The sequence below is a fragment of the Simochromis diagramma genome, unplaced genomic scaffold (assembly GCF_900408965.1).
Source record: "Simochromis diagramma unplaced genomic scaffold, fSimDia1.1 OVJJ01000205.1, whole genome shotgun sequence".
Taxonomy (NCBI): domain Eukaryota; kingdom Metazoa; phylum Chordata; class Actinopteri; order Cichliformes; family Cichlidae; genus Simochromis; species Simochromis diagramma.
Genome location: NW_024386782.1, coordinates 4997685 through 5015988, shown reverse-complemented (window position 1 = coordinate 5015988; position 18304 = coordinate 4997685). Strand labels below are relative to the sequence as shown.

General features: G+C 39.3%; 2 protein-coding genes across 2 annotated transcripts in view; both read left to right on the top strand.

The window, feature by feature from the left end:
• colec12 (collectin sub-family member 12) overlaps window positions 1–10580 on the top strand; it is a 46931-nt gene extending 36351 nt beyond the window's left edge. Inside the window, exons 11-23 of the mRNA XM_040017911.1 lie at window positions 1610–1694; window positions 1859–1934; window positions 2126–2221; window positions 2347–2493; window positions 3167–3257; window positions 3534–3729; window positions 4058–4152; window positions 4883–4971; window positions 5146–5233; window positions 5389–5443; window positions 5568–5721; window positions 5961–6082; window positions 6570–10580. Of these exons, the coding sequence (XP_039873845.1) occupies window positions 1610–1694; window positions 1859–1934; window positions 2126–2221; window positions 2347–2493; window positions 3167–3257; window positions 3534–3729; window positions 4058–4152; window positions 4883–4971; window positions 5146–5233; window positions 5389–5443; window positions 5568–5721; window positions 5961–6082; window positions 6570–6801 (1526 nt within the window). The 3' untranslated portion in view covers window positions 6802–10580. The remainder of the gene's footprint in view (window positions 1–1609; window positions 1695–1858; window positions 1935–2125; window positions 2222–2346; window positions 2494–3166; window positions 3258–3533; window positions 3730–4057; window positions 4153–4882; window positions 4972–5145; window positions 5234–5388; window positions 5444–5567; window positions 5722–5960; window positions 6083–6569) is intronic.
• A 227-nt stretch (window positions 10581–10807) lies between these two features.
• Window positions 10808–18064, top strand: tmem236 (transmembrane protein 236). The gene is made up of 4 exons (XM_040018034.1): window positions 10808–13290; window positions 13870–13942; window positions 14784–14907; window positions 17175–18064. The coding sequence occupies exons 1-4, from the start codon at window positions 13037–13039 to the stop codon at window positions 17801–17803; spliced, it is 1080 nt and encodes a 359-aa protein (XP_039873968.1). The 5' UTR covers window positions 10808–13036; the 3' UTR covers window positions 17804–18064.
• The last annotated feature ends 240 nt before the right edge of the window (window positions 18065–18304 follow it).

The following is an 18304-nucleotide window of genomic DNA, read 5'->3' as shown; positions in this document are numbered from 1 at the left end:
TTGGTGACCTGCAGACAAAAAAAATATCTGTTGTGAAACTCATTTATTGGAAACTTCACAGACAGCCAATGCAGTTCAACTAAAACAGGAGCGATGAGCTATCTTTTCTTTGTACAAGAGTCAATCAGCTGCATTTTGAACCAACTGGAAAGCGTGGAATTGGGCAATCCTATATACAGAGAATTGCATTAGACCAGGTGAGATTTGGTAAAGGCTTGGATAACAGAACTGGCTCTAGCAGTGGTTTTCACTTGGTAAAAGCTCTCCTTCACAACATTCCTTTGATTGCTAAAATTCACGGAATGTCTCATAAAAACACAAAGATTGTCTGGTTAAAGGACTAACTGCCTCACTGAGGATGGTTGTGTAGCCATGTAGGGTCTGAATAAAATAACTTCAGTTTTTCTTAGTTTCTTTCTTTAGTTTAAGGGTTTGTTTTTGTTTTTTACATCTGTGATTCCAGATCTTCCAAACATTCAAAGAGGTTCTTTATGGTTTGAACACAGTCAGGTGTGGCAGGTAGATAAAACTGGGTGCCACATAACAAGGATAATGAATTTTGGCTTTCTGTCCATCTCTAATACTTCCAATCTTGTTTAGGGTATATAGACATATTTTTCTAATGCTTCTTTTGTCAAGAGCAAAAGAAGCAAAAAAAAACTTTTTAATGTACTTATTACTTCCCAATTATTACTTCTACTTCCCAATAACAGCAACTGATGACTCATGTTAGAAAGCAATGTCAGCTATTTACACATCTTATTTCCATTCCTATGTTTATACTTGGAATACACTTAAATAGCTCTGTAATAGACTGGGAACCTGTCCAGGGCTAACTTAGACTCTTGCTCTATGACAGCTGGGATAGACTCCAGTCCAACTGCAACCCTGAAATATCAGCGCTGTTGATTGCTATGTGATGCCACTGGCTGATGTTTATTATTGGCTAAATATTATTGGCACAACATTCAAGAAGATGTTAAAATGTTGTCAGACAAAGCATTTTAACATCTGTTTAATCTAAATCTAAAATGTTCTTGTTAAACACCTTATCTGCTCAAAATTGCACAAGTGGTACTTGGTAAAACATGAAGCTGCTTCCAAGACCAGAGGAGTCAAACACACAGAGTAGATGCAAGACTAACCATTTCATTTGGAAGGAAAACCCCAAAAACACAATTCTTAAGTGGCAAATAGAACCCACTGCTGATTGAAATGCACTGATCCTTAGATAAACTTCAGGTGAAGTCTTCGCAGATCATGAGCTGTTAGATTGTGTTCACTGTAGTGCGGTAGTGTTGATGGGGCGCTTCTCATATATTGTCAGCCCTTTGTACCTCATCATGTTTATGCTTATGTGTAGAGGAACATAGTAATCTTGTTGTTTTGATTTCTCAGTACCAAACATGATCATGAAAAGAGGATTCTCACGGACCGTTTACAACAGTGATTCTTTTTTTTTTTATTGTAGGATTACAGTAGCTTTATTACTCCTCTACAGAATTCCCATGTCTCTTCTTTCCCATCTCTAAATACAGTCATGCAGAAAAAATATGCTTTTGCTGTAAAGACTTCTTCTCACGCCGGTTGGTGTTCTTCTTTCCTGCAGAGAAAGCAACCAGTGAGATGAACACTGCTGAGGACTGGGGCCTCATTCTGGACATATGTGACAAGATAGGGCAGTCACGCACTGGGTCAGTTAACATTCCTCATTCTGAGGCATACCAACACATTTCTTTTATATTTTTGAGTTTTGGATCATTAGAATATATATTCAAGGAAGTCTAAAGAAATTTAAAAGAAGAGCTTAATATAGCTTAACCTTCTCAAACCTTTGAGTTGTGCTGTTCTGTTCCAGGCCCAAAGAATGCCTCCGCTCTATAATGAGAAGAGTGAACCACAAGGACCCTCACGTAGCCATGCAGGCACTGACTGTAAGCAGACTCTTAACAAACAGCCATGTTTTATGTTTGATAACTTATTTCTTAAATGACACTAAGCTATAAGCTTATAAAGTAACCACATTTACTCTTTTATAAGTGATAAATTACGTATGTCAAAAGTATTTCAGCTGTTTACTTACTTCATGAGGTTCATGAATAGGATGTACACTTTGTCTTTGCAGCTTCTCGGTGCCTGTGTCTCGAACTGTGGGAAAATTTTCCACTTGGAGGTGTGCTCCAGAGAGTTTGCCAGTGAAGTCAGTAATGTCTTAAACAAGGTGTGTGGTAAATTTCACTTTCTTGTGTGTTGTCCAAATAAGCCACATTAACTATGTGGGATTTCTTCAAAAAGGTTCACTTTTGATCCGTGTTGGCATAAAATGCTTTAATGTGTGTTCTCCAGGGCCACCCCAAAGTCTGCGAGAAGCTGAAGGCCCTGATGGTGGAGTGGGCGGAAGACTTCCGCAATGATCCGCAGCTCAGTCTGATCTCAGCAATGATCAAGAATTTACGGGAACAGGGTGTCACGTTCCCTGCTGTGGGCTCCCAGGTTGGTATATGAGTATGGTGGTTTATACCCCACCCCCACAATTGCAGTGGATACGTACCTGACGTAAGTTGGAAAATGTTTACTGTTCAGAATAAACGCTAATATTAATGTGAGAAAAACAAAAACTAGCAGACAGCGTAACTACTCCTGTTTAATGGTTTACTATCGCATTTCACTCATTAGCTAACAAAACTGAAATGATGTTAGCTCAACAAGCATCATCTTTACCTTACGACAGGTAAGCTAACATAAACATTACTGTAAAAACATTAATATAAACAAGGTATCAAAGCGACACTAACTTAACTCTCTAAAACTGACCCACTCAGAGTTGACGTCACAGCTCCAGATTGCTGACGTTTTACATTCTGGTGCACTGCAGTCGTGCTGCTGTGGAAGGAAAAGCTCTGCTTTGACAGTCTGCATTCAACTTTGTTTTCTGGGAAATCCTTTAAAATTCCACGTTGACATGTTTTTATAGTCTGTCATCAATTATGCCGACGAATCGTTGCAGCGCTAGTGGTTAAGATCAGAATTTTAAGTTCTGGCTCATTCTATTTGTAATGCTAGTATCTCTCTTGGTTTGCTCAAAATCCATCCACGTTCTTTTATTCTTTTGAGTCATGAGTGTAAGTCATTATTTATGTGAAGCACATGATTATTGTCTTCACAGGCTGCTGAGCAAGCAAAAGCAAGCCCAGCTTTAGTGGCAAAGGATCCCTCCACATCAACAAACAAAAAAGAAGAGGAGGATTTGGCCAAAGGTAAAGAGGACTCTATCAGATAATCAGAGCACTGGACCATTTTTTTAATTTTGTTTTTGTAAAGGACTCTTGTATAAAGACTCTTTTTAATATTCAGACACACATAGAAATGCATTAGAAGCATGTTCATTAAACACATTTTAACTGTTGTTTATTGGCTTTGCAAAACTCCCCCTGTTATTGTGGATTAATGAATTGCAGATGTTCCACAAGGTTTTCAAGGGCAAACACGCAATCACACTATTGTGATTATCTTATTATCTCTCTTGTGTGCAGCTATCGAGTTGTCTCTGAAGGAGCAGCGTCAGCAACCGCAGACCTCAATGTCGAGTCTTTACCCAAACACCTCCACCCTGCTCTCCTCACACAAGTCTGACGGCAGAAAAGTCCGTGCCATCTACGATTTTGAGGCTGCAGAGGACAATGAGCTCACCTTTAAGTCGGGAGAAATCATCACTATCCTGGACGATAGGTGAACTTTTACACAAATATAATCAAGAGCACACAACAAACCAGGACTTTCAGTATATAATAGTGAGCAGATTTCCTGGGCCTATGCTGCGTTCTTATTTGGATGGCTGTTCTCTTTGAAGCCTTTTTGAAATGCTCTTTAGAAAAGCACAGAATCCATGAACTCAAAAGAAAAATATGTTTTAAACATCACATCTATGTATTCATGCTTTAAAGGGGTCTGGAAATGACTTTGTAAAATGCCAATGAAATTATTAAGGATTAAATTCAGTTACTAAAGGCAACATTTTTCTCATAAATGAATGGGCTTTTTGTTTTCTTTCTCCCAGTGACCCAAACTGGTGGAAAGGGGAAACATATCAGGGGGTGGGGCTGTTTCCCTCCAACTTTGTCACTGCTGATCTCACTGCAGAGCCTGAGATGAGTGAGTACACACATTTGAATCATTGCTGTTTCTTTGGGAGCCCATTTAGTCCATTAGCAGCATTGCTTTATAGATCTGGGAGTGTGATATCCAGAGAGCAGAGTGCAGTAAGAGACACAAAATAGGTACTGAAAAAATAACACTGCCTAAATTTCTGGGAAGGAGTTCAAGCAGTGTGTGATCAGCACTTTCTCCTGCTGATAATCTTTTCTTATGTACCAAATCTTTTTCTGGTATAATTACAGAGCCCTCTGAAATGCAACATTCATATTCATATGTTGGTATCTTGATGCTCTGTTCTATCTAATTCATTGTTTCCACAGAAATGTGTAGTCTTAAAAATTTATTCTTGGGAGTTTTCTGGCTTTTTCATCACATCCACTTTTTGTTGGTTAAGATAACCTTTGTTGTTATTGCTTGATGATTGTATGGCTTTGTCATATTGTTGATTCTGTGGGTTTGCATACTGGGTATGTACATCATGCTGTTGCACTTCTACTGCCTTCATGCTGTGTGCCACCGTTTCTTGTAATTCGAGTTAAAGAAAAACTTTTATCAGCTCGTAACTTCTATTTTTATCTGATATCTGTTCCTGTGCTGCATGCTTCTATCAGAGCATTACAGGTGATCAAGTTAGTTTGTTCTTATCTCTTACGTTCGCGTTGCTGACCACTGCCACTGTTGTGTTGTTTTTCTCCTGCTGCATCTACGGCTGCTTGAAAACCCACAGTGAAGACGGAGAAAAAGACAGTACAGTTCAGTGAGGACATTCAGGTAGAGACCATAGAGCCCGAACAGGAGCCAGTGTACATAGACGAGGTGAGTGCTCTGCTGTGTGCGCTTTCTTACTCAGATCATTCAGATTTATTAAGGTCACAAGTTGCTACAGTAAATAAAAAAATCTCTTCCAGTATAAGATAAAAAACTTTATTACTTCTGGATTAAGTTGTGAAATGATCTCACATCTATCCGATACTTATCACATCTCCTCAGGACAAAATGGACCAGTTACTGCAAATGATTCAAAGTGCGGATCCAACAGACAACCAGTCTGACAGTGTTGAATTATTACAGCTTGAAGGTAATCTTCATTCATTTATTTATTAATTTCTTATGCAAAATATGAATATATGAAAGTGAAAGAAAAATATTTAATAACATTGAACACATGCTGCATTTTGGAAAAGGTGGATTTCTGTCAGCCAAAGAAAGAGATTTAAACAATTTTTTCATCAGGTGCCTGCAATCAAATGGGGCCCCTCATTGATCAGAAGTTGGAGGATATTGACAGGTACATTGTGTTGATGTGGCGTGCTTTATTCATAGAAATTCAGAACATTGTAAGCTCAGCAGAAGCGAATAACATGCAGAAGGTGTTTGACAAGATATGGATTGCTGATTGTTTGTATCACCAGGAAGCACTCGGAGCTGTCAGAGCTGAACGTGAAGGTGATGGAAGCGCTGTCTTTATATGCCAAGCTGATGAATGAAGATCCCGTCTATGCCATGTATGCCAAGCTGCAGAGCCAACAGTATTACATGCAGCAGCCTGCCAGCGCCGCACAACAGGTGAAGTCAATACAAACTTCTTCTTTTTTTTTTTTTTAAATTTGAGAAGCAGCTACATTCTGAAAGGGAAGTACCAACACTGGGAAGTCTAAGACGCTTGGAAAGAAAAGATAGATTACCATGAACCTGAATGATTGAGAATCTACACAGACAACATTAGGAGGTGTTGTCATTCTTTCGAGGACTTTAAAGCTGATTGAATATTAATATTTACTTTGTGTTTATATTTGTCACCACAGGTCTACCCTGGTCAGCCTGCATCAGGTTCATATGCCATGAGCAGTGCTGGGGTGCAAGGCTATACCGTTCCTATGGAGCAACTTCCTCCTGGAACTCCCATTCCTGGTCAACCAGTTCCCAGGTGAGTTTGAGGTTACCCACGGTCCTGCTACAGCACACAGTACAAATACTAAGATTATCAGTTTCCACTGTTGTTCTCCTCTCTTTTATGTGAGATGAAAAATGGCAAATACATTTAAATGCTTAATTACATTCACGTTTCACTTATTCTTTAAGTTATTTTTACATATGGTAAATTTTCCGCTGGTATCAGAGGCTGTTACTCAGCTGCAGAACCAGGCTTTCACTTGTTCCAGCGTTATAGACAAAGCCTTCTTAAATACCTGAACAACTTCTGGTTTTTCCTCATTGAAATTGAATCTTGGTTTCCACATTTTAAATCAAGTATTTGCTGTACTTGGAATTGAAAGCAGTAATTTCTCACCATTGAGCAATTCCTTACACACCACAACAGTTCTGTTCTTAAACAGACAGAGGTCTTACTAGTGTTAATATCTCCCTCTTGCTGTAGTATAATATTCACTTTTTCCCCATCATTCTTTTCACAGTGACGTTCATATGTACATGGGCCAGCCGCCTGTGTACACTGCAGCTCCAGGCGGCATGGTACCAGCAGATGTTCAGTCCTACCAGAATCCAGCCAGCAACCCTGGCCCAGCACCATGCACAACTCCCGCAGGCATGACGCAGACCGCAAACTACAGCGCTGCCTCTGGCGTGAGCATAGCACCCTCCACAGATGTCCCACAGGCCCCCTTCTCAGAGAAAGCATTGTTATAGGGCCACAGGAGCTCACTGATATCCTCACAGGCACATATGCACTCTTACATACAGACACACACACACTCACAAAAAAACAGACCTGATCAAATAGTTATAGTTGAAAATGTGTTTTTATTGCATAAGTTGACACCAGATCAATTAAAACACAATTTGAACAGAGTAAACTAACATTGGCATGTTTTCTGTTGTATTCAGCCGATATACAGTCAAAGCTGCAGTGCAGAACTTTAATTTCCTCCCTCTGGCAGTCAGAGTAATTAAACAAAAATATTATTTGATTTTCACTGGAAAGCGTTAACCTGTTATTTGAAGATTCATGCTGCTGTCAAATGACTGCGCATATGTCTAGCAGACGTTTGACATACTACTTTTATATGGCGGAGTTTACACTGGACTTCCATTTATTTTTTGAAGGAGTTGGAGAGTGTTCATTGTTGTTGGCTTTCCGTGTTTCTCATGTTTATACAAGCATCAAATCTCACAATACGAAACGCTCTACAAGCCTGATGCCAACTAGATGCGAGTCTTTATTCTTCTGTTTTTGTTTGATTTTGTTGGTTATGTGATTTTTGGCTTGCAAACAGTTTCTAGGTGCAGTCCCATCATCTTCTGGTGGTAGTAGACACTACATCCTACCAGGTGCTAGTAAAATAAGGGAACAATGTATTTCAGGAAAAGAAATAGTTGGATAAACTTTCTTTTCTTTTTAAACAACTATTCAGATAGCCAGAAAGATCGCATCTTTCTTTTTTAGATCTTAGTCTCTCATCTGACTGGTGAACTCTTTTCTTTTTTTCATCCAGAGTATTCAAAGAAATTAGAAGCGTAAATCTACTAAGGATTCAGTTTCTATCTGCCATACGTCTAGCCCAACTCCAACTGCATAGCTCCCAAAGTTTAGCTCTGGCTATTTTGCCACACATCTCACATTTCAAACTTCAATAAACTGCAAAGTTTAGAGAGTTTTATCAGGTGCTAATAGCCTTGACTATAGCAGACATTCATTTTTATGCAAAGGTCCCACACTCCAGCTTTAAATACACAGTTCTGCTTCTCTTACCAGTAAAGAAGTGATCATGGGGATTTATTTAAAGAGCTCACACTACACTGAGTCACAAAGTGGGCACTGTTGTTTTTTTTATTTTTATTAGTATTATTATTTTTTCCCACATTTTCACAGATGTCCTGTCTTTAGCCGACTCAGATATAAAAGTATGGAGCGGCTTTCAGTTTCCATCTCTCAAGCCCGATCACTTCAAATCTAGATTTGATAGCAATACATGCATTCAAATTTTTTCTTGTCACGTGCAAAACCATTATGGCATTAATTGCTTTGTATTTTTTTCAGACTATTGAACAATTATGGCAACACTGGGTTACAAAACATTTTTTTCCAATTAGTTCCTAGAAGAAAAACTAAAACTTTGGTGCTAAGAAGTTGTTTTTAGTACATATGGAGTTAAATTTGCATGCAGAAAAGGGTTGTTTTTCAGCAAAGCAAATACTCTTTAAATATTAGATTCTCTCTTCCAATATTTAATGCTGAAGCTCGACTTCAGAATATGCCATTAGTTTTGTTTTTTTTCCTGTATTATTAAATTTAATAGTTCTTACACAACAACTTAAAAATAAGAAGAAGAAATGTCAGTTTCCCACTTCTAGCTAGCTATTTAAAAAAAATGCAATTACTATTTGATCAAGTGTGAAATATATGCACACACACACAAACACACAGCTTCACACCACCCTCAGTACACACACTGAGACTGCACACACACGATGCACACTACAGGCTGGCATACAGCAGCGAATGCACATACAGACACAACTGCACTACTTGGTTCACGTATCCTGTAGTAGTGCGTGATCATTTTCCTTCATTCACACACTGACATAGAAATAAAATGACAGTGTCCCACAGCTTTCTCACCCACTTAAACAAACTATAGTTCTAATCATGTCTCAGAAAGGGGTGTCAACTTTTCTTCTTCTTCTTCTTCTTTTTTTTCAATTAAAGGACTTTTGGTCTGCTGAAAACATCAGGATACTCTTACATTCTGTATATGTTGTCAAATTTTAGAAGTACTGAAAACTGAAGCCACTTTGTTTTTGGAGAGAAAAGAAAGTAGAGGAACTGAAGCATGCACATAACTCTTGTATATACTGTACTGAACTAGTAGTGAAGCCACATGATGACCTCATGGGTGGAGCTGTATGCTAGCACAGCTCCGGCTGTTTCTCTCAGCCTTAAAGGCGAACTCTGCAGTCGGGATTTTCCAGATGTGTTGAAAGGTGTCGAGCCAAAGAGAACAAAGTGGTTGCAGGGAAAAAGTGTCTGAAAACAAAATGGTATATTTCTTTATTTCTATTCTTTTTGCATTGTTTTTTTCCCCCTCAAAGAAACAAGACTGACTGCTTAATTCATGCTGCAGAGTTTTCCTTTTAAATCGGGCGGTTACGCATCTTTTTTGATGGCTTTGCTTTGTACCCATCAGGGGCTGTGTTAGCAAACCCGCACCACAGACTTGGCTACTAAGTGGGAGAGCCCCAGTGTCTCCCCAGTGTCTTTAAAGCATTTCTTTAGTTAGTGTTGGAAAAATAAATGCTTATTTTTTTCTTTTTGTAGTACGTTTTAATTTATGTTTTGATTATTGTTAAGATATTTTAAATGGAGAAGCAGTGAAGGATGTATGTATTCAGAGAATAGATCAGGATATGTAATATTCTGTCTAACTTAGTTGTATATTTAATTGCTTACACGAGAACATGGACATTTCTCTCTGTGTTTGATACATGCTTGATGTACTGTAGGCTCAAATGATAATGTAAAAGCTGACTGAACCCCTCCATGCTTTTCAAACCTGTCCGTTAACACTAATACAGATTCTACCTGAAGGTGTCTCTGATTCTGAATATTCAGAGTCAGGATTTGTAAACGGCTCTTTACCAAAGTCTCCCTAAGCTAAACAGTTAGCGCTATGTAAGTGATTCAAGATCAAACGTACAGGTCTGCTCCTCATATCCTACCGTATTCACCTTATTCTTCATATTTATCTAATTTATATTGCTTCTACTCGGACAAAGCCTTTGGGAAAGAGTTCATGTTTACAAAAACTGACTGGACTATAAAAAAGGAAACTAATTTATCTGTTGTATTTGACATCGAATGATGTTACATGAAGGAATTATTAAGAATTGTTCAATTTCTGGTGAAATTAGTGTGTTGATCTAACAAATTGGTGTCGTTTAAGTTTTTCAGGAGGTACTATGTTTCAAACTTCCTACTTCTCGACACCACTGTGAGATTACAAACCGACTCGTGTTTTAAGCTCTGTACCTCCAGTTCCTTAATTGAGCGCTAGAAAGATGAGGATTATTATTTGTTTCTTTGTTTTGTTGCCTTCAACTAAAATCAGGAGCGAAATGGAAAATTAATCTGTTTGTTCAAAGAGGGTTAAAAATATCAAAGTAGCAGCTGTTCTGGGACCATAGGAGCCAGTTTATTGTCACGTATCATCCAAATGTCACATCTTGTTGCACCCCCAGAGTTGGACTGTAACCTGATGTATTTTTTTTGTTTTGTACAGGACTGAGATGCTGCCATTTTTTTTTTTTTTTAGTTTTAAAGCAACATTATTGTAAAGGTTCCGTCTAAAGGTGTACCCTGCTGTTTGTATGTATTCTTTTAACCATACTTATTAATTGGTATTCACAATAAAACCAGGCCAAATGTACAGAATACTAATGACTTCACTTGGCTTGACATTGTGTTCATATTCAAGGTTCAAGGTTCTTTATTTCGTCACATGCATAGTTATACAAGTATAACACACAGTAAAATGTAGCCTGACACGCTCCTCGACATGTGCAAAAATGGGGGGGGTTGAGGAAGAACATTATATATATATATATATATATATATATATATATATATATATATATATATATATATATATACACATTGGGTGAATGTGCAGTAGTAGCAGCAAGCAGGTGAATTCTGTACATTAATATGAATAGACATCTGACTATTTTACAGGATAGACAATATAAACATATTTAAAATTAAAGGAATTTGGAATGTACATTGTGCCTTGTGCCATATATTTATGCAAGTAAGGGTAGTCCTGATTATCACAGTATGACACACACAGTCTGCGTTATTTAAAGGATTATCCGTCTGTCATGTTAAGAAGTATAAACCACCATGAATCAGTTTCACCTGCTTTGGTGTGACTCAGTGTGACAACAGGTGCAGTGATTAGGCAACGACCAAACAACCCCTCCAAAACAGCAAAGACTGTGCAGATGGTCGATGCAGACTGTTGCTCTCTCCCTGCTGACTGATTTTTCTCTGGTTTTGCTGCAGCTGGTTCAGGTTGCACAGGTAGTCTCCCAGCGCACTGCTGTGTCTCCCAGCGCAATTCCCAGAGTGTGGAGGGCAAACCAGGAAATGGGCCTGCAACTGCAAAGAGAGCTTAACAGGGAAGGAGAGGGGGTGTAAACCCAGCAGCAGGACCGGTATTCGTTTGTGTGAAAAAGAACGCTGCCAGAGTTCTAGAAAATGACCTCAAACAGGTTTATGAAAGAGACTCCATCAGGGTGTCATATAGGTCAATGCTCACAGCTCAGCATCATGCAGCTTGACTGGTGTTTACCACTGACACCCTGTTCTCTTCACAGATGAGAGCAGGTTCATGCTAAGCAGATGTGCCAGATCTGAAAAAGAAACAACGCGTTATGCTTTCTAACTGGACAGAAGATGTCACTGACGTTTAACTTTTATACTGTGATGATTGATGCTTTAATGGTTAAGTTTTTGAGCAATTTTGTTTAATTGTTTACTGTTTGTGAGACTTAAGTTTTCCTCATGCAGAAATACCTATTTGGTTGATATAAATTAGACATAATGGACATATCTGTTACAACAGGTAAGACAATATTTTACAGTCTCTGTCCTACATGCCCTCTGCCTTTAACATAACACAATGCAGGGAAGTTCTCCCAAAATTACACAAGCACCCAGGATATTATATTCATATCATACTCAGCAGTCAAAGACAGGCCAGCCAAACTTTTAAACTCCTTAAGCTCCCCCCAAACCCCTCCTACAATCAGCCCTACATGATTGAGAAACTTGGAAAAACTAAATAATTATATAGTTTGATTTCCTTTCAGTAAGAAACTAGAAAATTGTCCTCTTCCTTGCCACTAGGTGGAGTGTGGTGTATGTGTAAGCAAGGCTGTAAGCGTGTCACTGTGATTTTAAATTTAATTCAGTTTTATTTATACAGCGCCAAATCACAACAACTGGCTTCTTTAAATGCAGTAGGAAGTAATTAAGTTTTATCTAGTTGGGAATTTAGCGATGGAAAGGTATACCTCCGTTTCAGCTACACACACACACACACACACACACACACACACACACACACACACACACACACACACACACACACACACACACACACACATACAAATCCATCCATGGTTTTCCAAATGTTAATGCTTTATATATCAAGAATGTATTTCATAACTAAGTAATTTTTCTTTAGAGAAAAGCAAGAACCTAGAAAATCCTTCTTCTTGCCACCAGGTGGAGATCTGAGCATGTCTGAGCAAAGCTGCATGTAGCCATTCAGCATGTCACTGTGATTGTAACTGCAGTAGGAAACTATTAATAGTTTATGCTCACTATAAAGGTTTATCTGGTTGAAATTTTAACATCAACTCACTGTAAAATTATATCTGCAAACAATGTGTGTATTACTGTAAAAAAACAACAACACATGGGTCAAACAACCAAATATCTTAAGATAACACTTTTAGGATCCCACCTACATCTCCTCTTCACATAAGGGAATGCAGTGAGGTTCTCCAAAACTACACAAGTATCCAGGATGACACATTCCTAAAAATTCTCCATATTCACCTGCGATGGGCATTTAAAAACAAATGTCACTATTCCTTTTTGGAAGTTGTGCACAATTATAGCTCGGTGTAATCTACTCCTGTGATATTATGGGATGGGAGATCTCTTCTTTGTCACCCCCCATAAAAAAAAAAGACAAGCATGATCACCTCATTACCTCAGCAATAAAATAATACAGCCTCCAGTGCAGTGTAAGCAATGTCAGTGTGCAGAGTCCAGGTCTCCACTGGCTCGTTTTTAGGAGATGATTGTTAAAGTCTTAAGCTCTAAGTTCAGATCAGCGACTGGTAATCCAGCACCATGCCCTCGGGGAAGAAAGTCAAGCTCATCCTGTATGAGGTGCTGCAGTTTGCAGCACTGATTGTACCCATCTTTGTAATCATGGAGAGATTTGCCAGCCTCATATACAACATGAAAGGACGGGATCAGACAGCATACTGGCTCGTTGTGGCGGCTTCTATCGCCTATGTGACCTCTGTGACCTTGCTGGTGTGGGCTCCTGTCAGATATATGACTATTAAGCAGCGGGGATTCATCAGAGAGGTCACGCAGTGGTGAGTTGAGGCTTTTGGAATGTAATAAGTGACAAGCTTATTGTTTTGTGTGTATAAACATAAACCGAGTCTGTGTAACCTTAAAAAAAAAAAGAATAAATCACATCTTAAATGTGAAAAGTCGAGTTTACTGAGTAAACTTTAGTTCAGTTCTGTGATTTGCTGCTACAGTCTTAAATTGTCTGGTATTACAGCTCATCATTTGGTAGTATTTATTGCAACTGAAATTACAGATCAACTATTTTAACTATTAATTATTAGTTTAATGACTCTTCTCTACTAAGTGCTACCCCTAATAATACAACCTTTTAGCTCATATTTATGTCTTAGAAATGAAGTCTTCCCTTACTCTCAAAAGGGAATATAAACCAAGTGAGCATAGATAACAACTGTAATTGAGTGTAGCTGCTGTGGTGTAGATTAGAATTATTAAGCTGCATAAAACTGAAAGACTGCTTCAAAGTCTTTTCAAACACAAATTAAAAATCTAAATATAAACTCATGCACTTGTTAAAAAAAGAACAGTTACTCTTCATTATGGGATGATCATTATGTAAATGTAAGCTGTGTGTTTTTCAGGAGACCAACAGCACTGGCATATCTCATCCTGTGCACATTACCGTGCTTTGCTATCCTAATAGCCAGCTCCAAGGTAATGTCACCAAGACTGATTGATCTTGTCACTGAGGAGCACTTGTTGATGTTTTGTTCAGTCATGCTCTGACAGGGTCCTTGAAGAGGCATACAGAATTTGTTGTAAACAGTCCATTAGAGGCCACAGTATTAAGACACTATAATTATTCACTGAGTGAACAGCGACATGCTACACTGCACCACAGAGAAAGAAAAGCATCCCTTCTCACGGACTCACCATGATCGCTTGAGGTTTACTTATTCAATGTCAATCTACAGGTAGCAAGAAGTTGTACTCTTGTACAGCTGTATTGTATTCTTTATTAGGTAATAATATAGTAATGAAGTAAATACTACATGTTTGTACACCTATTGTTTTTGCCACATTGTCAAAGAATTTGTGAGAAGGACTTTGGCAGGGAAAATGGGTCCCCAGTCACAAGACTGCCCTCCCTCTGAGCTATTCAGTAACCTATAGTGAAAACAACAGGTTGTCCATTAACTTAAGGTTTGATGCTATCCCCGACCCTAAAAAGAAAAGAATTTTTATTCCTACATTACACGGTGTCATTTAGTATTTTATTGCTGTTCCACCAAGAACATAAATAAGCACAAAGATGTTTCTCATATTTATTCACCCAGTGTTTCTTATTTTACGGGCGTAAAGATGTAAATCTGCAAGGATAGGGAAGTAAATCCTAATGGGTTCATAAAACTTGGAATGTAGGCGCTTCTTTCTCATTGGAGACAAATGTTACAAAGACTGTCAGTTTCATTTTTTTCCCTCACTTTATCCTTTACCATTGCTTATTCATTCATTGTTCCACTTATGAGTATTTTCTATTATTGTGAAACCACAGGTGCAGGTGGACAGAGGACAGACACTGGACAGTTTCTCTGAGTTGCCAGTTTCCCTGGTGCTTTTCTTCCTCGTCTGGGTGGATATCATTGAGAGGATCCGACCCTGCAAACTCATGGGAAAATGTAAGGCTTGAATTCTTCCAAATCTTTTATGATTATTGAATATTTTTGCGTCACATTTCATCTTCTGCGGGAGTGGTTATTTAACTGAAGCCATAGACCCTTTGCGCTTATTTGTAACACTTTATTTTATTGGTTTATTTCATTAAAGCAGCACAGACTGCAAGCTAGTTCAGAGAAATATCCGTCACTTCACTCACATCAGATTTCAAATCAGAATCAGAATCAGAATACTTTATTAATCCCGAAAGAAATTAGGGTTACAGCAGGCAGCACGCTAATGGCGCATGCGCACTTACAAAGGAACCTTCTGACCAAACTTTACACAAACATCACATTGGGAAGACATGTCAGAGAGGTAGGCTGATAGGAAAAAAACAACAAAAATACATAACATGAGGTGAGAGGAGGAGAAAAAAACTCCACTCAGACTGAGCTCCTAGTGGGAGAACAGTTTGATAACAGAAAAAAACACCTCAGCACAAAAAGCACATGACTATCAATACACCATAGAAACACAAGACAAGCAACAGGGGCAGGTAAAGGGTAAGAGAGCGCCGGTGTAGACAGCGTATCCGGTCCTGCAGCATGTCTGCGCTGGTCCAATCGACCGCCATCTTCCCCGGGAGGGGACAAGCATCGAAGGCGTTTGGAAAGGGAGGGGGGATGAGTGTGTATCAGTGTGTGTGTGTGTGTGTGTGTGTGTGTGTGTGTGTGTGTGTGTGTGTGTGTGTGTGTGTGTGTGTCCAGAGTTCAGCTGAGACAGTATCCTTCGCCCTGCTAGGCTAAGTAAACAGTCTTCCAGCCAACCCAGGTGGCCTTGCGTAGGATAGGAAGAACAGTCTAAGCACAGTCTGTTATCAGGGTGTTTTTGTTCAGCTCCAGCCTTGAGATCACAGCTGGCGCCGAAGTGGTAGCCGCATGAAGTGATGGTGGTTTTAACTTTAGTGCGAACAACTCATGTGAATTTCAAAGCTGTTCTAACAGTCCGACACTGGTCTCTCAAGCTCCTATTGGAGAGCCGTGAGCTTCTCCATGATGTTATCAAACTTACGCTCCCTGATGTTGTCATTCTTGTGCTCAAAGAGCAGATTCTGAGAACTTCTCCAAGATGTAATCCAATTTTTGCTCAGAGGTCTTATTCTGAGTGTTCACGGCAGCCGTAAGCTTCTCCAAGATCTTATCCGTGCTGCGCTCAATGAGCCCATTTTGAGAACTCCCCACTCGTCCCATCGATTCAATCCCAGCGGGCAGCCTTGTGGGGTTTTGAACAGCCGATTCCACTTTGTTTAATCTTTGATAAGTCAGGGCCAAGCCAGCTCCGATCAGCAAGAACCCTGTTATCATGGTTCCAAATAGGTAGATATCTTCAGCACTCAGGCTCACCCGAGCCCAAACTTCTCATTGAGAAAAGGGTGTCAATTGCATTCAGGGACCAGTTGATCAAATCCACAATTCCTCTTTAGGTTTTCGAGAACAGACTGTGAGAGAGTGTTCCAGGGAAAAGTAATACAAAAATACACAAGACTAGACAAGGATACAAGAGGCTAAGCAGGGAAGATAAGGGGAAGAGGAGAGGAGAAAAAGTGCGACCGCCTTCGCCAAGAGCCAAAGAGGATGATAATAAACACACCCTTCCTAATTTAGCTGTTTAGTAAGCTGCGAAATTTTCCAGCTCTCCCTAATACATCCCTGTACCACTGCTACATTGCGTCAGTGCCTGATTCTGTTTATCTAGACATAGCATTTTCAGTGGGAGAAATGTTTCGTCACCAAGTGACTTGACTCGATTTATAAGGTTGGGAAAACCTGCAGTCAGCTGAGACAGAAGAAACACTTGAATGAGTGATACTTGAAAATGTTTCTACCACTGAAAACTCTACATCCAGATGAACAGAGTCAAGTTTTTGGGACTTTGGTCATAGACTTCCTGTGCATTTTCTAACCAGTTGAATACAACCCACCTAAACAGCTGGAGAACACAAGAGCACAAAACATTGACCAAGATGACAAATTCTCCAAATTCAAATCATGTATCTGCTAAATGTACAGTAAGAAGCCTGATTCATGGAAGCTGGACCTTACAGTCTACAGTAAACCCTAACACTAACCACCTTACCCCGTCACATGATTGTCGTTACCTATGCTAAAGATGATTTTTCTTCTCTTATTTTTAAAAAATGATTTAATAAAAGACAAGTTCTCTTGTTATTAGCTAGTCTTTCGGATAACCTAACTTATACAGAAAAATTTGGTTTTGTCATTTATAGCAGACAGCTTAGATTCAGACTTTGACATATCAGGCCCTGTCCTCACCCACATGGAACCAGTGACCACCGTATCAAGCCAGATGAATCCTGAAGAAGGCCAGAACGGTGTGACCCAAGGCCAACCAGAGGCCAAAAATGGCAGTCCCTCTAACAGATTCCACGATGTTGCCAACTCACCACCAATAACACGAATCACCAGCACTGCCTACTTGTACTCCTCAACCTCACGCCCTCTGTCGTACTCGGGTCGCCCGAGCATCCTGTGGAAAAGGGACGGAAGGTCAGAAATATTTGTGGATAGTTTCCTTTTCTGGTTTGACACTGTGGAGATGGTGAGAGTGGCAGGACTGCCCTCAGTGTTTTACTCAGGCTGGGTGTTCCCAGTCTACATCCTCGCCTTCCTGTCTACTCTTCGTATGATTATCACACCTCACAACCCCTTGTTGTCTTCTGCTGGATTTGCTCTTCAGGACTTCCCTTTCTTTGTTTTGCGGGTTGCTCTGATTGCTGTGTTTGGCTTTGTAACACCCTTCTTATACCCATTGAAAAATGTCCTGGTAAGCCTAGCTTTTATCTATTTCACATTTCTGACCAGGCTGAAAATTTTTAGACATCACAGCCTGTTTTGAGGAGGAGTGGCGCATTCTGTTGTTGATGAAAAAGCCACTTGGACTGTGAGTATTTCGACAGTTGGTCTTCATGTGTGGAGAGCAGCACCAAATCAACAAGATGCTGATGATGGCGAGCAGCATGTTTGAATTTTTCTGGCTTCTAATGCATTAAAAGGACATTCAAACCAAAGTGCAAAAATCATTCCGAATTTTGTTTAAAAAACAGGTGTACAGATGGAAGTATAAAGTAAGCCAACTCTCATCTTGATTAAAATATATTTATTGGTGCAAATGTTTATCTGCTTAGTTTTGTATTTTAACTCTAAATTTGTTTACATTTCTTTTGAATAAAACCTTGAAAAACAATCCTTTATGTTGACACTGGTGTATATTCTGTAAATTCAAAGCTAATCTGATTTTAGTTATTTGTTAAAGGAGACAAAGTTAGGTGGATTGACAGTGGTTTGATGCGCTATATCAGATGAAGAACACATGATTCTGAAGTGAATTCAAAGTGTA

Bases quoted from the DNA above. Each gene is read 5' to 3' on its own strand.
- tmem236 (XM_040018034.1), top strand. From the start codon at position 13,037: ATGCCCTCGGGGAAGAAAGTCAAGCTCATCCTGTATGAGGTGCTGCAG. The intron at 13,291-13,869 runs GTGAGTTGAGGC...TGTGTTTTTCAG, and splicing joins ATCAGAGAGGTCACGCAGTG to GAGACCAACAGCACTGGCAT. The intron at 13,943-14,783 runs GTAATGTCACCA...GTGAAACCACAG, and splicing joins TCCTAATAGCCAGCTCCAAG to GTGCAGGTGGACAGAGGACA.